At 44.1% G+C, this 22869-nt stretch overlaps 1 protein-coding gene across 1 annotated transcript in view; it reads right to left on the bottom strand.

Annotated features, from left to right (window-relative positions):
• The window catches only part of pkd1b (polycystic kidney disease 1b), a 192884-nt gene that overhangs the window by 150568 nt on the left and 19447 nt on the right, over window positions 1-22869 (bottom strand). The window contains exons 4-8 of the mRNA XM_073026674.1: window positions 20886-21160; window positions 13782-14543; window positions 6964-7095; window positions 5307-5482; window positions 604-740 (exon numbers count right to left, since the gene is read on the bottom strand). Of these exons, the coding sequence (XP_072882775.1) occupies window positions 604-740; window positions 5307-5482; window positions 6964-7095; window positions 13782-14543; window positions 20886-21160 (1482 nt within the window). The remainder of the gene's footprint in view (window positions 1-603; window positions 741-5306; window positions 5483-6963; window positions 7096-13781; window positions 14544-20885; window positions 21161-22869) is intronic.

A 22869-nucleotide genomic window follows, 5' to 3' on the forward strand; every position in this document is an offset into this window, starting at 1 on the left:
ACTCACTTTAACTCCCTTCACATTAACTCCTCCTTAATTGGCATATTACTTCATTCCATCAGAGAAATTCCCTCTACTCCATTCCTTGTCCACTCCACCTTCTCCACCACCCCTAGACCATGCCAGGAAATGTAGAGATTCAAACGGTTCCTCTGCTAGGAGCCAACAATGACTCAATGAGCAGAATCTTTTGATTCTATAGTTCTCTGAGACAACAAAGTACCAACCCCAATTTAACCATCAGTCAATGCTGTCAAGCCTTTCAATGTTTCTGAATGTCTATTACAATCAGAAACATTTGAAAACTATTACAACAGAAAATAAAGTGTTAAAACGTTTTAGAAATCAAAAATTTAAGTGCAGCCAACTAAACAATAATATGTTTCTTTTTACAGAAGTAACTTACTGAAAACATACACTTCCATGCAAAATTGCTGCTAAAACCTTGTGAAATCTGCCCACTGTGTATTCAACAAGGCAGGATTACTCACTACTAATGTACGGTGTTGCTGTTTACTCAATGGGTACCACTATGTCGATATGAAGAGTGAAGTTTACAAATCTCGAATACATCAAAATGTAATACTAAGACAGTGTCCTTACCAGGCTCGTTGTATGTCCAGTTCATGCAGTTCTGTAGGTTCCGGCGTGCAGAATCATGGTTTCCCTCAGCCAGGGCAGAGGACAGCTGTGAGGGTGTGGAATGCGTCACTGGGGCACTGCCATCACCAAAATTCCATCTAATGAAGAAAAGTGTCAAACTGAACAGAGAATAAAAAAGACCAGTGGCATAAGCTTACAACTACACAAATGTACTCATTGGTATTCGTTCTCTCTCTCTCCCTCTCCCTCTCTCCCTCCCCTTCTTTGGTTGTCCATTGGAATCCGATGACGATGTCCACTCCTCTAACGGTGAGATCTTTGATGACTACACTGTCCTATGCTGGAACCACAAGTTCTATTGCAGGTGGGACATGTATATGTGGTAGTGGTGGTAGTGATGGCAACCACGGCTGCATTTCTCCTGGCTCTCTTCTGCTGTCTTCTAGTTGTTCTTTCCATCTCCAGAATATGAACCCCGTCCCTACACAGCTGTCACCAAGTGTTACAGACAGCATCAACATCCTCCAGGTCCTCAGGTCTGATCTTGCACTTCCTTAAAGCATTCTTCATCTGATCCTTATAGCGCTTCTTCAGCCCTCCAGCTGAGTGTTGACCATGATGTAGCTGGCCGTATGACACTCTGTGGAGTAGCAGACATGGGGGCATCCTTATCATGTGCCCCAGCCACTGCAACTGACGCTGGGTGATCATGGCCTCAATACTTCTGCAGTTGGTCTTTACAAGTATTTCAGTGTGAGGCACCCACGGACGCCGGGTAATTCCCAGGATGCGCTGAAGGCAGCTTATGTGGAAGCGCTCCAAGGACTCGATGTGACTGCTGTAGGTTACCCAAGCTCCACAGCTATAAAGGAGAGTGGTGACACAGACCGCTTGGTATACAGCGACCTTTGTGCAGGGACAAAGGCTCCTGTTCTGAAAGACTCTACGCCGAGGTCTCCCAAAGGCAGCTGATGCCTGTTTAATGTGGCTCTGGATGTCATTGTCAATGCCACTATCCTCAGAGAGAATGCTCCCCAGATATTTGAAAGGTGACACTACTGACAGCTTTTCATCACCAACAGTGAAGGCAGGTACGGTGGGCGGGACACTGGTACTCCATTGGCAAACCACCGAGGCCTGGACTGGTGAGAACATCCCAGAGCAATGGAGGAATGCAAACATCGTTGTCATTTATAAGAACAAGGGTGACAAGGCCATCTGCGGCAATAGTAGGGGCGTATCACTCCTTTCTGTTGCTGGAAAGGTCCTGGCTAAGGTGATGCTTCAGAGGCTCATCAGCAACATCACCGAGTCAATGCTGCCTGAATCGCAGTGTGGATTTAGGAAGAACAGGAGCTTCACAGCCCGGCATGATCTTCACAGCCCAGCAGCTTTAGGAAAAGTGCTGGAATCAACATCAGGACCTGTTTATGGCCTTTGTCGAGCTCTCCAAAGCATTCAACACTGTGCAAAGAGAGCTCTTATGGGATGTCCTCCTCAGGTTTGGCTGTCCCAATAAATTTGTTAACAGCCTCCACCAGTTCCACGATGGGCTGACTGCTCGGGTGACCATAGGAGGACAAGAGTCTGAGCCCTTCTTTATACGCACAGGGGTGAGGCAGGGGTGTGTGCTAGCACCAGTGCTCTTTAACGCTTCCTCTTGTGTGTTACCAAGCTTCTCAACAATGAGATTGAGGACAGCATCGGTGTGGCAGTGGACGTCAGATTAGATGGCAACCTCTTTAACATCAAGAGGCTCCATGCAACCACCAAACTCCGTAGAGAACAGATCCTGGAACTACAGTATGCAGATGACTGTGCTCTTGTGGCCCATACTCCAGAGGATCTTCAGACTGTCCTTGCTGTGGCGGTGAGAGCGTACAGCAGGATGGGGCTGACTGTCAATACCACCAAGACAGAAGTGGTTTGCCAGTGGAGTACCAGTGTCCCACCCACCCTACCCGCCTTCACTGTTGGTGATGAAAAGCTGTCAGTAGTGCCATCTTTCAAATATCACACACACAATGCAAATATTGGTATACACATGCACACACCAAATGCACACATTGGTACATTGGTACACACACACACGCACGCACGCACGCACGCACGCACGCACGCACACACACACACACACACACACACACACACACCCACACACACACACATTGGTACACACGTTCGTCATGAAGCACATCAAGACCCTGCTGCCCCCTCACTAAATCCCCTGCAGTTTGCGTACCGTCCCAACCGCTCAACAGGTGACACCATTGCCACCACCCTCCACCTGGCCCTAACCCACCTGGACAAAAAAGACACATACGTTCGGATGTTGTTCATAGACTTCAGTTCAGCATTCAACACAATCATCCCTCAGACTGATTGGAAAGCTGAGCCTACTGGGCCTGAACACCTCCCTCTGCAACTGGATCCTAGACTTCCTGACTGGGAGACCTCAGTCAGTCCGAATCGGGAGCAGCATCTCCAACACCATCACACTGAGCACGAGGTCTCCCCAGGGCTGTGTGCTCAGTCCACTGCTGTTCACTCTGCTGACCCACGACTGTGCTGCAACACACAGCTCGAACCACATCATCAAATTCGCCGATGACACGACCATGGTGAGTCTCATCAGCAAGAATGATGAGTCAGCTTACAGAGAGGAGGTGCAGTGGCTAACGGACTGGTGCAGAGCCAACAACCCGTCTCTTAATGAGAACAAAACAAAAGAGATGGATATTGACTTCAGGAGGGCACGAAGTGACCACTCCCCGCTGAACATCGACGGCTCCTTGGTAGAGATCATTGAGAGCACCAAATTTCTTGGTGTTCACCTGGCGGAGAATCTCACCTGGTCCCTCAACACCAGCTCCATAAGCAAAGAAAGCCCAGCAGCGTCTCCACTTTCTGCGAAGGCTGTGGAAAGTCCATCTCCCACCCTCCCCCCCCATCCTCATCATATTCTACAGAGGTTGTATTGAGAGCATCCTGAGCAGCTGCATCACTGCCTGGTTCGGAAATTGCCCCATCTTGGATCGTAAGACCCTGTGCGGATAGTGAGTCAGCTGAGAAGATCATCGGGGTCTCTTGTTATGCCTGCGCCCCAACTCTGAGGGGCCGAAGGGTATAAAGTAGCCCCCTCCTTTTTGAGAATCACAAGATCGCTATTAATTCAGGTCAGGAGACCCAGGAAATTAGAGAGAGACGCAGAATCCACAGGGGGTTTGGAATGTCCTGGCCCCTCAATGATACAAAGCCACGGGAAACGGCCATTGTCTCTTGGAGACGGAATTGTGTATTGAGCACTGTACTATTCATCGACGTCCTCAAGGAATGAGCAACATGGGCTGGTTGGGGGGATGGCATCCTCCCAACCTGATTGACATCTGAGACCCCGTGAGTAAGGATAAAAGAGGGTCTGGGGAACAACCCCTTTTCAGACGCACCAGGAGACACGCTAGAAATCCCGTGACAGCGTAAAAGCGACAGCCAGTGGAAAGCCCACGTGCGTCCTTTTCCATTTGCCTCGGAATTGGTGGGACTGACCACGGAAGACGGCTTAGCTAAAAGGAAAAGGACACCGACGATATTTCAAAGGATCGACATCATAAAAAGGAAAATGGGCAAGTTCTAAACTCCGTCTCTCTCTCCAACCAAAAGCTACAGCTTGAATGAACTTGAGTGACTTTTATATTTCCATCGGACAATACATTATCCCCTAGACAACGATAGAGCTATTTCTTATTGATTATTATTATACCCGCGCTTTAGATTTAGTATTGATGACGTATATTATCTGTATGTTTGCATTGATATTATTTTTGTGTATTTTTATCAATAAATGCTGTTAAAAATAGTCCCATCAGGCTTCAACGGACCTCTCTATCTTTGCTGGTAAGTGACCCAGTTACGGGGTACGTAATACTCTCTTCCCGCCATCACGGACATTTACACTACACGCTGCATCCGCAAAGGAAACAGCATTATGAAGGACCCCATGCACCCCTCATACAATCTCTTCTCCCTCCTGCCATCTGGGAAAAGGCTCCGATACATTTGGGCTCTCACGACCAGACTATGTAACAGTTCCTTCCCCCAAGCTATCAGACTCCTCAATACCCGAAGCCTGGACTGACACCTTGCCCTACTGTCCTGTTTATTATTTATTGTAATGCCTGCACTGTTTTTGTGCACTTTATGCAGTTCTGTGTAGGTCTGTAGTCTAGTGTAGCTTTCTCTGTGTTTTTTTTTACATAGTTCAGTCTAGTTTTTGTACTGTGTCATGTAACACCATGGTCCTGAAAAACGTTGTCTCATTTTTACTATGTACTGTACCAGTAGTTATGGTCGAAATGACAATAAAAGTGACTTGACTCACACACACACACACACACACACACACACACACACACACACGTACGCATCTGCACATTATAAGATTATTAAACAACATTAAACAGTCACCTGGTATAGTAAAATGGACTCTGTCGGAATTCTATTCAGTATAGTCTTGTATCCTACTGTCTGTACTTTCTCTCTTACTGTACCACTGATTCTGCACTTGTTTATTGTTTTCGTTGGATTGTTTGAGGACACAGTTGTGATGAAATGATCTCTATGGATGGCAGGCAAGATAAACTTTTTCACTGCACCCTGCTACATGTTATGATAATTTTCCAAGTTATGCAAGCTTTCGTTCTCACCGGAAGGTAACTTCTGCCAAGCTGTCCGCTTTAACTGTGACAAAAAAGAGTTGGGGCTTGTTAACAAGAATCACGTTGGTCATGTTAATAAACTGTGGATCCATTAGCGGGTGCATGGTGTCGGCTACCAGCTTGGTCGTCACACTCTGACTGCTCACTGGGTTCACTGCCGTCACCTGTTACAAAGTAGCAAAGAACGTTGTAAGCTGGAATCTAGTTGAGGATTCAAGTGGTTTATATATAGGATATAAAAATATTCTATATATGAAGAAATGACAGGCTGCCATAAAACAAAAATATTCAGTTGAATTAAATGTAAAACATTTGATACACAACTGTGTGTTGGTCCAATCAAGACATTTGATATAATAGCAACAGGTATCAGTTGGAAATAGATTGGACTCTATTGAAGGATATGGTACATTTTCATGATATGCTATTATCAGCAGGGAGCAGGTGATGGATGGTTGTATTAACAACTGATGCATATCATAAGTCCTGATTCTGTGACCACTGACACCAGGCAGACAATCTCCGAAGAGTATTGATAATGGCTGGTGTCACCATTCTTGTAAAGACACTGTCCAGAAGGAGACAATGGGAAACCATTTCTATAGAAAGATTAGCCAAGAACAAACAATCATGGTCATGATCGTCTATGTTAAACAACACGGCACATAATGATGATGATGGTTATCAATAGATATGAGATGTTTAATGAGTTACAGGGCTGGAATCCAATTCAGAAATCAGGTGCAAACATGAGGAAATCTGCAGATGCTGGAAATTCAAACAACTCACACAAAGTGCTGGTGGAACATAGCAAGCCAGGCAGCATCTATAGGAGAAGCACTGTCGACATTTCGGGCCGAGACCCTTCGTCAGGACTAACTGAAAGGAGAGATACTAAGAGATTTGAAAGTACTTTCAGTTAGTCCTGACGAAGGGTCTCGGCCCGAAAAGTCGACAGTGCTTCTCCTATAGATGCTGCCTGGCCTGTTATGTTCCACCAGCATTTTGTGTGTGTTGTCAGAAATCAGGTGAATGGCATACTCAACTGAGTAGCACAGATGGGGTTATGATCCAAAAAAGATGAAACCTATGACAAACTAAACCCCTAGCATCATTGCAACTGCCAGCTGCTTACTGGAAGTGGGTCAGTGCACAAAGTGTGAAAGGTCAAGAGTTACTAGCAAAACATCTGGGAAGTGGAATGTAGGAGTAAAGGAAGGAGTAGCCAATCAACAGAATGTAAAAGGAGCAAGAGATTAATAGATGAGAACAATAATTCAGCACATAGAATTGAACAATGAGACAGAAAAGAGGGAGAGAGAGCTCTCAGAGAGAAAATGTAGACCATCATAGAAAGGAGAGACACCATCAGAGAGAAAGGAGACATCCTAGTGAAAACCATGGTGGAACAATCAGAGAGAGAGAGAGAAGAGGTGAGATAAAACGAATGAGAAAATTGGTTGTGAGTGAGATAATGTACAGATAGAGAGAAGAGTAGAACCAGAGAAACAGGTCAATACAGTTTTTCAGGCCCCTCAAGTCCAGCGCTTCAGGCCATAAGCCTCTACTGTCCTTTGTACTCACCCATACTGCATGGGAGGCTTCCACCTCACTCAAGTATTAGGAGCAAGAAAATATCACTCACCTTCAACCTGTAGGTAGCAGCACGTTTAAAAATCACCGCGTAGGTTTGTCCGGTGTAGGAAAAGACTGACAGGTTGTCAATCACCCAGGTATAAATAATCGAAGTGCCATGGGTAACCTCAGCCGAAAACACCTGCAAGAATTGGTTTGTTATAAATGGTAAGACACTGCCAGCTATTTGTTTGTGTCATTTTAAATCTGCAAATTAGGAACTTGTTGGTGATAATGATTGTACTGGTTGCCATCTTTCAAACTTCCATGCATTCTAGAATGGAAGATTGGAAATGTAACCCTGCCATTTCAGAAGGAAAGAGAGAGGAAGTGGGGAATTATATACCACTGGTAATAGGCAAAATGTTGGAATCTATCATTAAGAAAGTAGTAACATACTAAATATTAAAAGAATGAGATTTTTCTGGTGTAGGAGAAAACTGTCTAGTCATCGATCACCTCAGTGTTTTCTGTGTGTCCTTCCATGCCGACAAACACTAAGTACTTGCTTCACGTCTGCCATTTCTATACTGCTCTTGTTTTTCAGGGACACACATCAGCTCTTGCTGTTTATTTCCTTTCATATACCTGTGGACGTTGGGGTGGGGAGTCAACATAGATTAATAAAAGGGGAATTGACAAATTGGGGGCTTTTTGAGTCCAAGATGTGCAGAATAAACAAGATAAACATGTTGTTATGGTATAGTTGCACCTCTCAATCTGTAGAACCATTTTAGAATATATGAGCTATTGTAAGCTGACAACCAGTGAATCAAGTCATCCAATGCTGGAAATTAATTTCTCCTGTATTATTTCATTCAGCTTCTTATTCACTCTAGGCCTGCTGTTCTCCACTATTTCTGGTATGTTATCTGTGCCATCATTTTCTATTTAAATTCCCTGCAGTCTCTTATTTTGCAACATAGAACTGTCCAGCACAGTGCAGGCCTTCCAGCACGATATTGTGCTGGCCTTTTAACTGTAAAAGATTGATCTTTACTGTAAGATCAATCTAATGCTTCCCTTCCACGTAGCCCTCCATTTTTCTTTGATTCATGTACCTATCTAAGTGTCTCTTAAATCTCCTAATGTGTTGTCTTTACCAGAACCCCTGGCAGTGCGTTGCATGTGCTTCCAAATTTCTATGTAGAATATCTACCTCTGACACTACCCTCTGTATTTTCTTCCATTCACCTTAAAATTAAACTATTTTCACCATGGGTAAAAGGAGCTGTCTGTCAATTCTATCCATGCCTTTTATGACCTTTGACACCTCTAACAAGTCACTTCTCATTCCCCTTTGTTCCAAAGAGAAAACTCCTACCTTGCTCAACCTCTCCTCATAATACATGGTCTTTAATCCTGTTAAATCAGCTCTGCACCCTCCCTAAAGCTTCCACATCCTTCCTATAATGAGGTGAGCAGAAATGAACAGAATACTCCTTGTGATCTGACTAGGGTTTTTTAGAGCTGCAACATTACCTTGTGGCTCTTGAACTCAATCCCGATTTATGAAGGCCAACATGTTCTTAACCACCCTATCAACTTGCGTGGCAACTTTGAGGAATCTATGAGTGTGAACCCCAAGATCCCTCAGTTCCTCTGCACTGCTAAGAATCCTGCCATTGACTTTGTACTCTGGCTTCAAGTTCAACCTTCCAAAATGAATCACTTGTCTCTATTCCAGCTTGAACTCTATCTGCCATTTCTCAACATGGCACTGTTCCTACAAATGTTCTATTGTAACCTATGATAATTTTCTACACAATCCACAACATCACCATCCTTCACATCATCTGTAAACTTACTAACCTACCCTTCCACTTCCTCATCCACACCATTTATTTAAAAAAATCACAATGAGCAGAGTTCCATATTCAGATTTGTTTATTTATCAAATGTACACCGCAACATACAGTGAAATGTGCCAGCTGCATTAATAACCAACACGCCCAAGGATTACTGGGGGCAGCCCGCAAGTGCCACCATACATTTTGGTGCCCACGTAGCTTTGCTACGATGTTCAGCAGAACCATACAAGTGCAGAAACAACATCAATTTTCCACCTTTCCAAAATCTGCCTCTCAATCTACTCCTCTGTGTTTCTGTTGCTATTGGGGAGTCTATAGAATACTCCCAATAGGCTGATAGTTCCCTTCCTGTTTCAGACTGACCCACAATGACTCAGCAGACATGTCCTCCATGGTGTCCTCCCTTTCTACAGCTGTGATACCATCCCAGATTAGCAATGCCACTCCCCAACCTCTTTTACCTCCCTCCCTCCCCTTTTGAAACATCTAAACTCAAGAACATCCAGCAACCATTCTTGCACCTGTGACAGCCAAGTCTCCATAATGGCCACAATGTTGTGGTTCTATGTACTGACCCATGCTCTATGTTCATCATCCTTCTTCCTGATATTTCTTACATCAAAACAGACACATTTTAATCCATCCAACTGTCTGCATTTATGCCTTCTCATACCCATCCTTCTTCACAGTCTCTCTGCATATTGCTCCTACCTTTACACTAACTGCACCGTTCTCAGCTCGATCACTCAGGTTCCTTTCCCCATGCCTACCTAGTTTAAACCCTCCCTAACGGCTCTAGCAAACCTGCTCACAAGGTAATTGATTCCCATTCAAGATCAGACATAACCTGTCTCTTTTGTATGGGTTCTCCTGCCCAGAAGAGATCCCAATGATCCACAAATCTGAAACCCTGCCCCATGCACCAATTCTTCAGCTACACGTTCATTTGATATCATCCTATTCTTATCCTCACTGGCGCATAGCACAGACAGCAATCTAGAGATTACTATCCTTGAGGTCCTGCTTTTTAGCTTCCTACCTAGCACCCTATATTCTCTCTTCAGGACCTCATCCTTTTTCCTAACTCTGTCATTGGTGCCAATATGTACCATGGTTTCTGGCTACTCACCCTCCCCCTTAAAAATGCTGTGGACCCAATCGGAGATGTCCCTGGCCCTAGTACTTGTGAGGCAACATACCACCGGGAGCCTCGTTCACATCCACAGAATCTCCTGTCTGCTATGGAATCTCCTATCACCACTGCACTCCTAGTTCACCCCTTCCCTTCTGAGCCACAGAGTTAGAATCAGTTCCAAAGGCCTGGTTACTGCAGCTTTCACCTGCTGGGTGTTGACCCCAGAGAATCCAAAGCTGTCTACCTACTATTGAGGTGAATGGCCATAAAAATACTCTATACTTCCTGTCTATTCCCTTTCCCTCTCGATAGTCACTCAGCTACCTGCTTCCTGCAACTTCAGTGTGACAGCTCCTGTCTAACACCTCCTCATTTTATCAAATGAGCCATAGGATATTCAGTTCCACCTCTAGTACCTAACCCAATCTGTAAGTAGCTGCGTCTAGATAGAGTTCTCATATATGTATAATCAGATCTCCTACATCGTGCAGGAGGAGCACGCCACTGCTCTGCAATCTATTCTTATTGCTCTAACTAGGCCCCAAAAAGAACATAAAAATCTACAGCACATTACGGCCCTTTGGCCCACAATGCTCTGCCGACCATGTCACCTACTGTAGAAACTCCCTAGAATTTCCCTAGCGCATTGTTTTTCTAAACTCCATGTACCTATCTAAGAGTCTCTTAAAATACCCTATTGTATCCACTTCCACCACCGGCAGTGCATTCCACGCACTCACCACTCTCTGTGTGAAAAACTTACCCCTGACATCCCCTCAGTACTTATTTCCAAGCACCTTAAACCTGTGCCCCCTCACGTTAGCCATTTCAGCCCTGAGAAACAGCTTCTGGCTATCCACACGATCAATGCCCCTAATCATCTTATACATCTCTATCAGGTCACCACTCATCCTCCGTCGATCCAAGGAGAAAAGACCAAGTACACGCAACCTATTCTCATAAGGTACACCCGCCAAATCAGGCAACATCCTTGTAAACACGAGGAAATCTGCAGATGCTGGAAATTCAAGCAACAACACACACAAAATGCTGGTGGAACACAGCAGGCCAGGCAGCATCTATAGGGAGAAGCACTGTCGACGTTTCGGGCCGAGTCCTGACGAAGGGTCTCGACCCGAAACGTCGACAGCGCTTCTCCCTATAGATGCTGCCTGGCCTGCTGTGTTCCACCAGCATTTTGTGTGTGTTGTTGTTTGAACATCCTTGTAAATCTCTTTATAGTATCTACATCCTTCCTGTAGTGAGGTGACCAGAACTGAACACAGTACTCCAAGTGGGGTCTGACCAAGGTCTTATACAGCTGTCACATTACCTTACGGCTCTTGAACTCAATCCCATGGTTAATGAATGCCAATACACCATACACCTTCTTAACAACACTGTCAACCTGTGCAGCAACTTTGAGTGTTCTATGGATTCAGGCCCCAAAATCTCTCAGATCCTCCACACTGCCAAGAGTCTTACCATTTATATTATATTCTGTCTTCAAATTGGACCTACCAAATTGAACCACTTCACACTTATCTGGGCTGAAGTCCATCTGCCACTTCTCAGCCCAGTTCTGCATCCTATTGATGACCCACTGTAACCTCTGACAACCCTCCAGACTATCCACAACACCCCCAACCTTTGTGTCATCAAAAAAAGAGAAACATTTCCCACTCCCAAAATGGCTGGTCTGTTTAAACCTAACTTCTTTTTATTGATCCTTGCCAATTGCCTGATAACCCAAATCATATCAATGTCAGCCCCAACAACCCCGAACACTTTTTAAACTGGCAGTACTCACCACCACTCCTGCAATCTCGAGCTCAAAAGGGTGTCTCTTTCTTTACTCTTAGTTTACAAGGGATGTGCATTAACTATAAAAGATTTTATAATCTGATTTTATGTTTATTATTATTCTTGCATTCTACTCTCACATCCCATATCATTGTCTTTACCCTCCTGTACCGAATTGTGAAATATTCCTGAATGTCAAGCCTATTGCCTTTCATTAACATTATAAGCCTTTTCCTTTAAAATAATTCTGTTTTTAATCTCATTAGCCATAGGTCAAACACTTCTTATTGAGTTTTTTTTGTGTTTATTCTTGTAATGTTACTCATTTTCTTGCTTACTGTTATTTCCCAATCTATCATGATCAACAGAAGTGATTTTTCTTTCATAAACCAATGTTGCCTCTGCACGATCCTATCATGGCTTTTGTACCACCCTACCACATTTAGCCTACAGTGGCACTTTCCCTGCCTCTGATGTCATGTCTTCATGATTTTATTTGTTTAGATTTAGCACAATAGTTTCCAATTGAATTAAATCATTTCTCAATTAAACTGAGATCAATTAAATGACTTCTAATTCTATCATAAAATGATTACTCCTCCATAAAGGCCCCTTAATTACAGGATTATTAACAGATCCTTTATCATTACACAATACCATGTGTTCCCTTGTCAGTTCCTCCACAGAAAACCATCTCTCATATGCTCCATACTATTAGTACTAGTTTAGTTTTCAATACGTAAAGGAAAACCACCCCTAGACAACCCCATAAATATCATTTCATATTTAGTATGAGCCCTTTCAGTATCCTCATTTACATCCTGTCCTGCATTATCAATACTATTCAGTGGTTTGTAGACCACTACCACCAATGAGCTCTTCCCCTTTGACATTTCTTGGATTTTCTAAGTTAACAGTGTGTTGCCCTTAAGGCATTCGTTTAGTTTATTATAATTTCGCTTTAGTAATTCGTTTGTAATCATTTTCAAGTTAAAGTTAAGGTTGTTGAAAGTAAATTCGTTGTCTGTGATATATCGCGGCATGTGATGACGTCACACCTGGTTTCGCTGCGTCCTGTGGGAAAATACCGGTTTGGAGAAACGGGAAGGAGGGGGCTTGTGTGTGTAGGATCAGCGCGAGAAAAGTTTTCTTTCTACGCACTAGAAACATCAGAGAAGCAACGCCGTAAGTTCATAAGATAATCGATATGTTGAAGTAAAAATGTTAACGCTGATTCTGTTAAAAGTAATGACAGTTGATAAAGTTTATGTTCTTTGTTATTTAAAGAGTTGTGGATAGTTTGTGTTGAAGTATATTTAAAGCAATTGATGGCGTAGGTAGATTCTGACTGTATGTTGTACTTTAAAGTAATATAGTCTGTTGTAGTTTTATTTTTGCAAGTATTTATGATGTAAATGTGATGCCAAGAAGGAAACAAATACTGTATATATTTTGTATTGTTTTAGCAACAGTTTTCACCATATGTTAATGTGGAAGAGTGAACAGTAAACGGTTAATCTTACTGGGATCGCGCCTCATTGACCAGTTTATACTTGGTGTTTAGTTCAGAGTTTTTACACCTGTGCGAGAACACTACAAAGAGATCTTTTCTCCTTATTATCATTATTACACTTTGCTTAAAATCAGGCATCTTTTTCTATTTTGTCTAAGCATTCTGAAATATTTAATTCCCAGTTTTGGTAACTTTGAATTGTCCCCATTTATTTTGATTTGTGCCATTAATTTAATAAATGGTCTTCAGTTTACAATTTTCTTTCATCTGACCAGTTAGGATACAATCTTATGTTCTCTGCCCAAGAACCTGGAGACTGGCTTCAGCTGCAAAACTTCTAAACTGTAATTCCCTTCTTCACCTCTCTCTCTTTCCCTGTCCCCCTCTGTCTCTCTATCCTTGAAGCTCTTCCACAATATCATCTTCTGACCTTATTCCCATTCACCTGTGCTTCAATATTCATCTGATCTAATTATGCAGCTGTGGAACGTTTTCCTGCTAAAGCCTCAATTAGAGTAACTGCTCAGTAGAGCACCAAGCTGCCAACTGTTGCAGAAAGACCTCACCTGAGAGGCATCCACCAGCATTCGTCTGTGTTGGCTGGGGACAATGCGAAGGCCCTGGATCACATCATGGGCGTGGATCACTACGGACATGTTCTGGGAGCTAACCCCGTTGTTCACGCTGACGTTCAGGATTTGCAGTCCTGGGTGGTTGATGGTAATGTGAATGGAGGAGAACCAGGTGTCAGCCGTCTCCCTGCGACAAGCAGGTATGAAAAGAGGCATGTCGGTCGGGCAGTGGGCCACAAAGCTGATTCCTGACTGGTGGGCTGGCGGACCCCACCACGAGGTGGCGCAGCTGCCAGAATGGATCTTGGTCACGACGAGCATCTCGTTCTTTGTTGGTACTGAAATCCTTTCACCTTCAGATGGTGGGAAGATGAGCTGCAGGCCAGTAATCTCTGTCTGAGTGCGCAGCGGATGGCAGTTGGCCACAGTCGGGCCTTTCCCATTAATTGCGGTTACGGGGGATGTGTCCGTCCCAGTGTCAGGGGATGGGGCGATGGCCACTGTCCGCAGCTGGTCTGTGCACAGGATACGCACATCACAGACAATGCCATCGACCCAGCTGGTGCTGAGCCGTGCTGGCTGAGAACCCATCAGCAAACTCTCTGCCCAGCTCCCACCCACCAACCCAATGTAACTCTGTCGCCATGGCGACATGGAGCTAGGCAAGCAATGCAGGAGGGCTCCAGGGCCAGCATCATGCTGAAGAGCGATGACATCGTCCGGGAAGACAGGGATCTCCTCGCCGGCCAGCACCACCTGGAACACAGCACCAGCCAACTGGTCAGTAGGCAAATCAGAAAAGTAAAGAGAAACACAAGGAGATGAAAGCTCTCCAGGGGTCAAGCTGTGTCTCTGGAGAGAGAAACAGAATTAATATTTGAGGTCAATGATTCTTCTTCAGAAATAGGCAATACATTACAAACTTAAGCAAAGGAAATGGGTTGAAGAGTCCGAAAGAATATCAGTCACAGGGCAAAGACCAGAAGCCACAGCCTTGACCCTGCCTTGTGCAGCTGGATCCTGGACTTCCTGTCAGGTTGCCAGCAGGTGGTGAGAGTGGGCTCCGTCACCTCTACCCCTCTGATTCTCAACACAGGAGCCCCTCAGGGCTGCATACTGAGTCCCCTCCTTTACTCCCTGTATACCCATGACTGTGTCACCACCCACAGCTCTAGTCTACTAATTAAATTTGCTGATGAAACTACATTGATTGGCTTTATCTCAAACAATAATGAGATGGCCTACAGGGAAGAAGTCATCTCTCTGACACAAGTGGTGTCACGAAAACAACCTCTCCCTCAATGTCACAAAAACAAAAGAGCTTTTTGTGGATTACAGGAGGAATTGAGATGGGCTAACCCCTATTGACATCAATAGATCTGGGGTGAGAAGGTAAACAGCTTTAAGTTCCTCAGCATCCATATCACCAAGGGACCTCACATGATCTGTACACACCAGCTGTGTGGTGAAGAAAGCACAAGAGCGCTTCTTTCACCTCAGATGGTTGAAGAAGTTTGCTATGGGCCCCCAAATCCTAAGAACCTTCTACAGGGGCACAATTGCGAGCATCCTGACTGGCTGCATCACTGCCTGGTATGGGAACTGTACCTCCCTTAATGGCAGGACTCTGCAGAGAGTGGTGCAGAGAGCCCAGCACATCTGTAGTTGTGAACTTCCCATGATTCAGGACATTTGCAAGGGCAGGTGTGTAAAATCATAGGGGATCCGAATCACCCCAACCACAATCTATTCCAGCTGCTGCCATCCAGGAAACGGTACCAACCATAAAGGCCAGGACCAACTGGCTCTGGGACAGCTTCTTCCACCAGGCCATCTGACTGATTAACTAATGCTGATTTGAGTGTACTCTAAATTACACTGACTGTTCTCTTTATTATAAATGACTATGATTGCACATTTAGATGGAGACGTAACATAAAGATTTTTACTCCTCATGTATGTGAAGGATGTAAGAAATAAAGTCAATTCAATTCAATACAGTAGATCTAGCTACTCTGCTGAAGTACAAACAGAAATGCTGGAAATGCTCAGCAGGTCAGATGGAAGGAGGAAGAGAGTGGAAGAACTGTTCACTCTGTTTTACTTTCCACAGGTATTGTCTAACCTACTGAGTTTTTCCAGCACTTTTTGTTTCACGTTTCCAGCATCGGCATATCTCTTCATTTTCACATTTGTTCCAGGGCATTCCCTTTCTCCAGCACTCAATTTCTCACTGTTCTTCTCTTCCCTACCTTTCCTTAACGGACCTCACCATCTAGAAACGCCCACTTCACACTGGGGTGGATCCCAAAAAATCCACATTCAATACTTAACGTTGCATCAGATTTCTGAATAGCCAATGAACCAAAGGCTCTAGCAAATGTCTCCAGATGTGTGGCAGAGAGCATTTTGAGTGTCTGTGTCACAGCCTGGTGTGGAGTCAACAATGTGCAGGCAGCAACATCATGATCACAAACTTCCCCATCATCGAAGACATCTTCAAAAAGTGGTGCCTCAGGAAGGTGATATCCATCATTGAGGATACTCGCACTCCAGGACATGATTCATGCTGACACAACTGTATTTCTATGTTATACTGACTGTCCAGTTGTACATAATATTTATTATAAATTTCACATTGCACATTTTGACAGAGACATAACATAAGGATTTTTACCCCTCATGTATATGATGTAAGTCAATTAGAAACATAGAAAACATACAGCACAATACAGGCCCTTCAGCCCACAAAGCTTTGCCGAACATGTCCCTACCTTAGAACTAACTAGGCTTTACCCATAGCCCTCTATTTTCCTCAGCTCCATGTAGCCATCCAGGAGTCTCTTAAAAGACCCTATCATTTCCGCCTCCACCACCACTGCCGGCAGCCCATTCCATGCACTCACCACTCTCTGTGTAAAAAACTTACCCCTGACATCTCCTCTGTACCTACTTCCAAGCGCCTTGAAACTGTGCCCTCTCATGCTAGCCATTTCAGCCCTGGGAAAAAGCCTCTGACTATCCACATGATCAATGCCTCTCATCATCTTAAACACCTCTATCAGGTCACCTCTCATCCTCCGTCGCTCCCAGGAGAAAAGATTGAGTTCACTCAACCTATTCTCATAAGGCATGCTCCCCAATCCAGGCAACGTCCTTGTGAACCTCCTCTGCACTCTGGTAATAATAATTCTTGTTATTACCATTGGGGAGGAGGTACTGGAGCCTGGAGACCCACATTCAATGGTTTAGAAATAGCTCCTTCCCCTCCACTATCAAATTCCTGAATGGTTCATGAACACTATTCCTCTTTCACACTATTTATTTATTTGTTATAACCTAATAATTTTTATGTCTTGCACTGTACTGCTGCCACTAAACAACAGATTTCATGTTGTATATCATATTTCATGGGGTTACTGCACAAGATCAAAGTAAGCTGCAGAAAGTTGTTAACATCATGGGCACTAGCCTCCAAAACATTCAGGGCATGCCCTGTTCTCATTGCTACCAACAGGGAGGAGGTACAGGAACCGGAAGACACACATTCAACGATGCAGGAACAGCTTCTTCCCCTCTGCTATCCGATTTCTGAACGGATATTGAACCCATGAACACTACCTCACTACTTTTTTATTTACACTACTTATTTAATGTAACTATTTCATATACAGAAAATACTTACTGAGATTCACAGTTTTTATTAATATGTATTGTAATGTACTGCTGCTGCCAAAAACAACAAATTTTACAGCATAAGCCAATGATATTAAACCTGTTCCTGATTATAAACACACTACTTTGTTATTCATCTTTTACACAATTTGTTTAGTTTGTGACTTATAGTAATTTTTATGTTTTACAATACATTTCATAACAAATGTCAGCAACAATATATTGATTCTGATTCCTGGGACACTCAGAACCAATCTTCATCTATCACCTTCATCCACTGGTCCATGTTGGACTGCTGCTCCTTTCATCTTTGCTGGCTCGGGAGACCAGATACTCTCCAAATCATTCAATATCTGGACTGGAGACTGTAAGCAGGGGTCAGCCTGACAATTCCAAGGCCTGAGAGTTGTTGGATTAGGGTCTAAATGGTTATTTTTCTTGTAGTTTAACTTCCTTTATGCTTGCCTATATGTTTGTATAATCACCTGTTTGTCTAAGAGATCAATGGATATTCAGCAATTTATAGTATAGCTGGTCTGTACATCTGTGGTTTCTTCATCTGTGAGCCTGAGATGTCATGGCAGCCTAAATCACAGGCTGTCCTTGTGACTCACAGGCTGTTCTTATCAAAGCTTCACTTATCTGTCCAACTTGAACTGGTTTTCAATATAAAGAAAGGAAGATTCATTGTTGAAGTGAGTTGGTTACAGTTAGAGTTTGATCACTATGCTTTACTGTTATCTTTTGTTATGAACATTTAATAAAGTAACCGTAACAACAAGACTTGCACCTCATTCTTGACTTCCAAAGAACGTTCTGGGCAATATCAACTCCAGATCCAACGGAGTCCGCACCCACTTCTGGTTGAAGCTTTGAGCAAGAGTCACTGTGCCAGAGGGAGCTGTGACCACAACATGGTGCTGAGGTTTGCCTCAGTGAACCAAATCTGATTCTCACATCGGCTCCCTTGATGCCTTCTTCCAGAGTAATGACTCAATAAAAACCACCCCACCCTAGAATTTTGCAATGTGGCCTCGACTAAACTGGCAACTTTAGTTTCCAACAGAATTATGATCTCACTTCAAAACATTGAAATGGCTATGGAAAGCATGGCCTTCTGAGAACATAGGGCTGTGCACCACCCAGCATTATTTGTTAATCAGTCTGTACTCACAGTTGTATCAAAGTCCTTTTATTTATAACTCTCAGAGCCCAGTTACAGGCTCTCTTCCATAAGGACACAGTCATGGGATGTTATTGCATTTAAGGGCCTCGGTCCTCAGGACACTGAACACCCGCTCAGAGGCTTCACATCCAGTGGTTGCTTTCTAACAGTTACTGTAAACATAACCTGATGTCTGGAGACTGATTAATAGCAGGTCGTGGCAATGGCGTTCTTCAGCGGGAATACTCAACAAGCCCTTGTGCACGAGTGTCCCAGAAGGTCCATCTGGAGTATGGGACATGACCATAGTACTGAACTGTCAGCCTTGGTTATACACTTAGCTCATAAACTAAAACCAAAAAGCAAAATGTAACAAAATGTAAATTAGAGCAAGTGACTTACCTTGATACCACAGGTAAATCTGTCCACTGTGGATGTCTCAGGAAAGGTGATTCTGCCCTGCACAATCCTGTGATTTAATACTGATCGGTCCAGTGTAGCAAATATTGGTCAGACACTGTATAATGCTGGGTACTGTTACATACCCGTGACACGTGACAGTGGTGTACTTGTCACGTGACAGGTGTTGAAGCTATACTGGACTTGAGGTAATGGTCTTGTGATGGTGGAGTGACATCATTTTCCTGCCAGTAGAGGTCATGTGACAGATTTTTTTTACAGGGTATAAAAGGAGGACCCCTCCCTGTGAGGAGGGGCAGTTCGTGGCTGGATTTGCCATGTTGACTTCATGCCACTGCATGATTTAATGTTATGACGCAGTTTAGTTGAAAGATGGAGTTTTATTTAATGCCTAAAGTTTAAAAGGTCATTGCCAGCAGTTTCTTTATAATACTGCTAGTTAAAAATCAGTGGAGAGTGAAGATCGGAGTTTGGGAGTTAAAAGATCGAGGAAAGTTGATTTCGACTGTGAAACAGTGTTCGACCTTGTTTGATCCTCATTCGGAAGGAATTCGTTGGCTGTCCCCATGTTAATCCCTGCAAATGGTAGCAGAAAGGATTGGGAACAGTTTTGTAAAGGAAAGGTCAGTGCCTTTAAGCCGTTTCATTTTTCATCTTCGTAAATTCTTCGTGGGAAAAGTATAGTTCAACTGAGAACCGCAACAACACAATGTGAAAGAGAATTTAAATCGTCTTAAAAAGTCTCTCCCTTAAATAGACTGTAAGCATTTTGAACTTTTGCAGTACTACTTTGAAGAACTGTTTTTGCAACATCGCTTTAAGAACTGTTTAAGCTTCATTGCTTTAAGAACTGTTTAAGCTGCCGCACAACAGCTGATTTCCGGTTACGTTAGTGATTTGTTTACTTTTGGGGGTTTGTTTTTCAGTGTTTAATAAATGTTTTATTTGTTATACAAACCCCTGCCTCACTCATATATTTACTATTGCTGAATCCGTAACAGTACATAATTACAAGATGGCCACACAGCTAGTGGGGCCACTGCCTCACAAATCCAGCCACATGGTCCAGTGCTGTCAGTGTGGAGTTTTCAATCTCCTCGCTTCTGTGCGAGTTTCTTCACACATCCCCAGACATGGAGCTTTATACGTTAATTGGCCACAATAAATTACCCCTAGTGTGAAGGTGAGTGACAGAATCCATGAGGATTCGATGGGAATGTAGAGTGAATGAAATGGGATTGGTACAGGATTAGTGTACACAAGTGTTTGATGGTTAGTGCACACTCTCCGCTGTGTGACTCTATGACTTTAGTTCTGTACGGTCCAGGAGAAGCCATTTCCTTCATTCTTTCACAGTGAAGTACACCATTGTCAGGTCTGTTTTGTCTCATCACTGTATACTGTTGTGACACAGTACATATGGATATAGGTCTTCCATGGTATTACACTAGTTACAGTGTTAGAGGCTGCAGGTTCACCACTCTCTGGTTCCCCTCATGGTGAAATAGACAACTGTCATCATTTTACAGCTAGTGCCTCCAGGATGGGGATGGTGGCTAAGGATATGGAGTGTGCACATAAGCATATGAACAGAGAAGGAAAACAAGAAAGCTGCCCAAAAGTTGAGATGGGCTGAACGGCCTGTTTCCTGCTGTATGACTCCACGATGAGCAAAATAGCAGATGTCACATTTGGAGCAACAGAAGAGAGAAAAATCAGAACTCATTCATTCAGGACCTCTTGCAAACAGCTGATAATCTTTTCACAAAACCATTTACTCATTACAATTCCACTGAATCAAAGCGAGGTTATAAAGGATCCCAGAATTGATAACTTACATTTATTTGCACGGCACTGAAGTCAGAGGTGATTGTCAGGGGTATATCTGCCACCTGTGAGTAGAATGGCTGTGTTCCTCTGTATCTAGGGGGGTTTGCAATTGGCAGGATGTTCGTGGTGATGTTCTCAAATGCATATGAGCTGCAGGGGCTGGTGATGGGCAGACATTGCTCCCTCAGATGGCACCACTGCTGCCCACTCAGACATCCCCCTGTGGTATTACACACTGGCTGTGAATGGCAGCTGGCAAAGGGAGTCCGGAGTGCTTCACAACCTGGAGAACCAGACAGGCATCAGGTTAAAACTGATGACACACAACACCAAAGAGAACAGATACTCAGAAGACAAGTTCAGCAGCTCTGAAAGATCCACTGGGACTGAAGTCAGGCTTCAAAACTGATAGGTTTTCATTGGATAAGTTTGCTCTGTCTTAGGGAACTAAGCTAACTAGGTGGTTTTAAGATACAGATAAGCTAGCGCCTGTCTAGATATTAGAACTAACTCGAAGTATTTAATGGGCACGTCTGGGTAGAAAAAATTAAAATGAAGTTTAACTGCTGGTGGTGAATGAAGGATTTGGAAAATTCTAATGATTCATACCTCAAGGCCAGATTTCTCATCTCTCACCTCCCACCTCTCAATCCATACAGACTTCTTCCAAGGAGATCCCACAGGGAACAAGGACATTCCACTTCATGGGCTTCAACAGGTTCACAATCTGTTGACAGATACATTGCCATTTGAAATTATCTGGCCTTTGTTTACTGCCAGTCACAGCTGCTCTGCAATACGGTAACACCAGCTCACTGTGTGAAGGGCAATGGACAGTGGACATCTTGGCCTGGGAATCATTATCTGGAGCTCAGATGGAGATTATAAAACCAAAACATCAGCTATTTGAGCTGTCGGGTCTCGCCAATGTAGAGGAGGCCGCACCAGGAATCATCTATTGCATCCAGTCATTCAGGGCCCCAAACAGTCCTTCCAGGTGAGGCAACACTTCACTTGTGAGTCTGTTGGGGTCATCTATTGCATCCGGTGCTCCTGGTGCGGCCTCCTCTACATTGGCAAGACCCGACACAGATTGGGGGACTGCTTTGTCGAGCACCTCCACTCTGTCCACCACAACAGAGAGTTTCTCCAGGTTGCCACCCTCTTCAACTCTGCTTCACATTCCCATTCGGATATGTCCATACATGGCCTCCTCTACTGCCATGATGAGGCCAAACTCAGGTTGGAGGAGCAACACCTCCTATACCGTCTGGGTAGCCTCCAGCCCCTTGGCATGAACATTGAATTCTTCAGCTTCCGGTAATTCCCTCCCCTTCCCTTCCCCATCCTACTTTCACTCTGTCTCCTCTTCTAGCTGCCTATCACCTCTCTCATAATTCTGCCTTCTACTACACAGTGCTTCCCCCTTACATTCCTTCTTCACCTTTCCTGCCTATCCCCTCCCTGCTTCCCCTCCCCCACCCTTGATCTTTCCTCTGATTGGTTTTTTCACCTGGCACCTACCAGCCTTCTCCTTCCCACCCTCCCCCCTCCTACTTTATAGGGCCCCTGTCCCCTCCCTCATCAGTCCTGACGAAGGGTCTCGGCCCAAAACGTTGACTGTTTGTTTCCATGGATGCTGCCCGACCTGCTGAGTTCCTCCAGCTTGTTGTACATGTAACATGTTCCCGATGTTGGGGGAGTCCAGAACCAGAGGCCACAGTTTAAGAATAAGGGGTATTCCATTTAGAACGGAGCTGAGGGAAAAAAATTTCACCCTGAGAGTTGAGAACCTGTGGAATGCTCTGCCTCAGAAGGCAGTTCTCTAGATGCTTTCAAGAAAGAGTAGATAGAGCTCTTAAAGATAGCAGAGTTAAAGGATATGGGGAGAAGGCAGGAACGGGGTACTGATTGTGGATGATCACCCATGATCACAGTGAATGACAGTGCTGGCTCGAAGGGCCAAGTGGCCTACTCCTGCACCTATTGTCT

Source organism: Hemitrygon akajei, chromosome 22 (assembly GCF_048418815.1).
Source record: "Hemitrygon akajei chromosome 22, sHemAka1.3, whole genome shotgun sequence".
Taxonomy (NCBI): Eukaryota; Metazoa; Chordata; class Chondrichthyes; order Myliobatiformes; family Dasyatidae; genus Hemitrygon; species Hemitrygon akajei.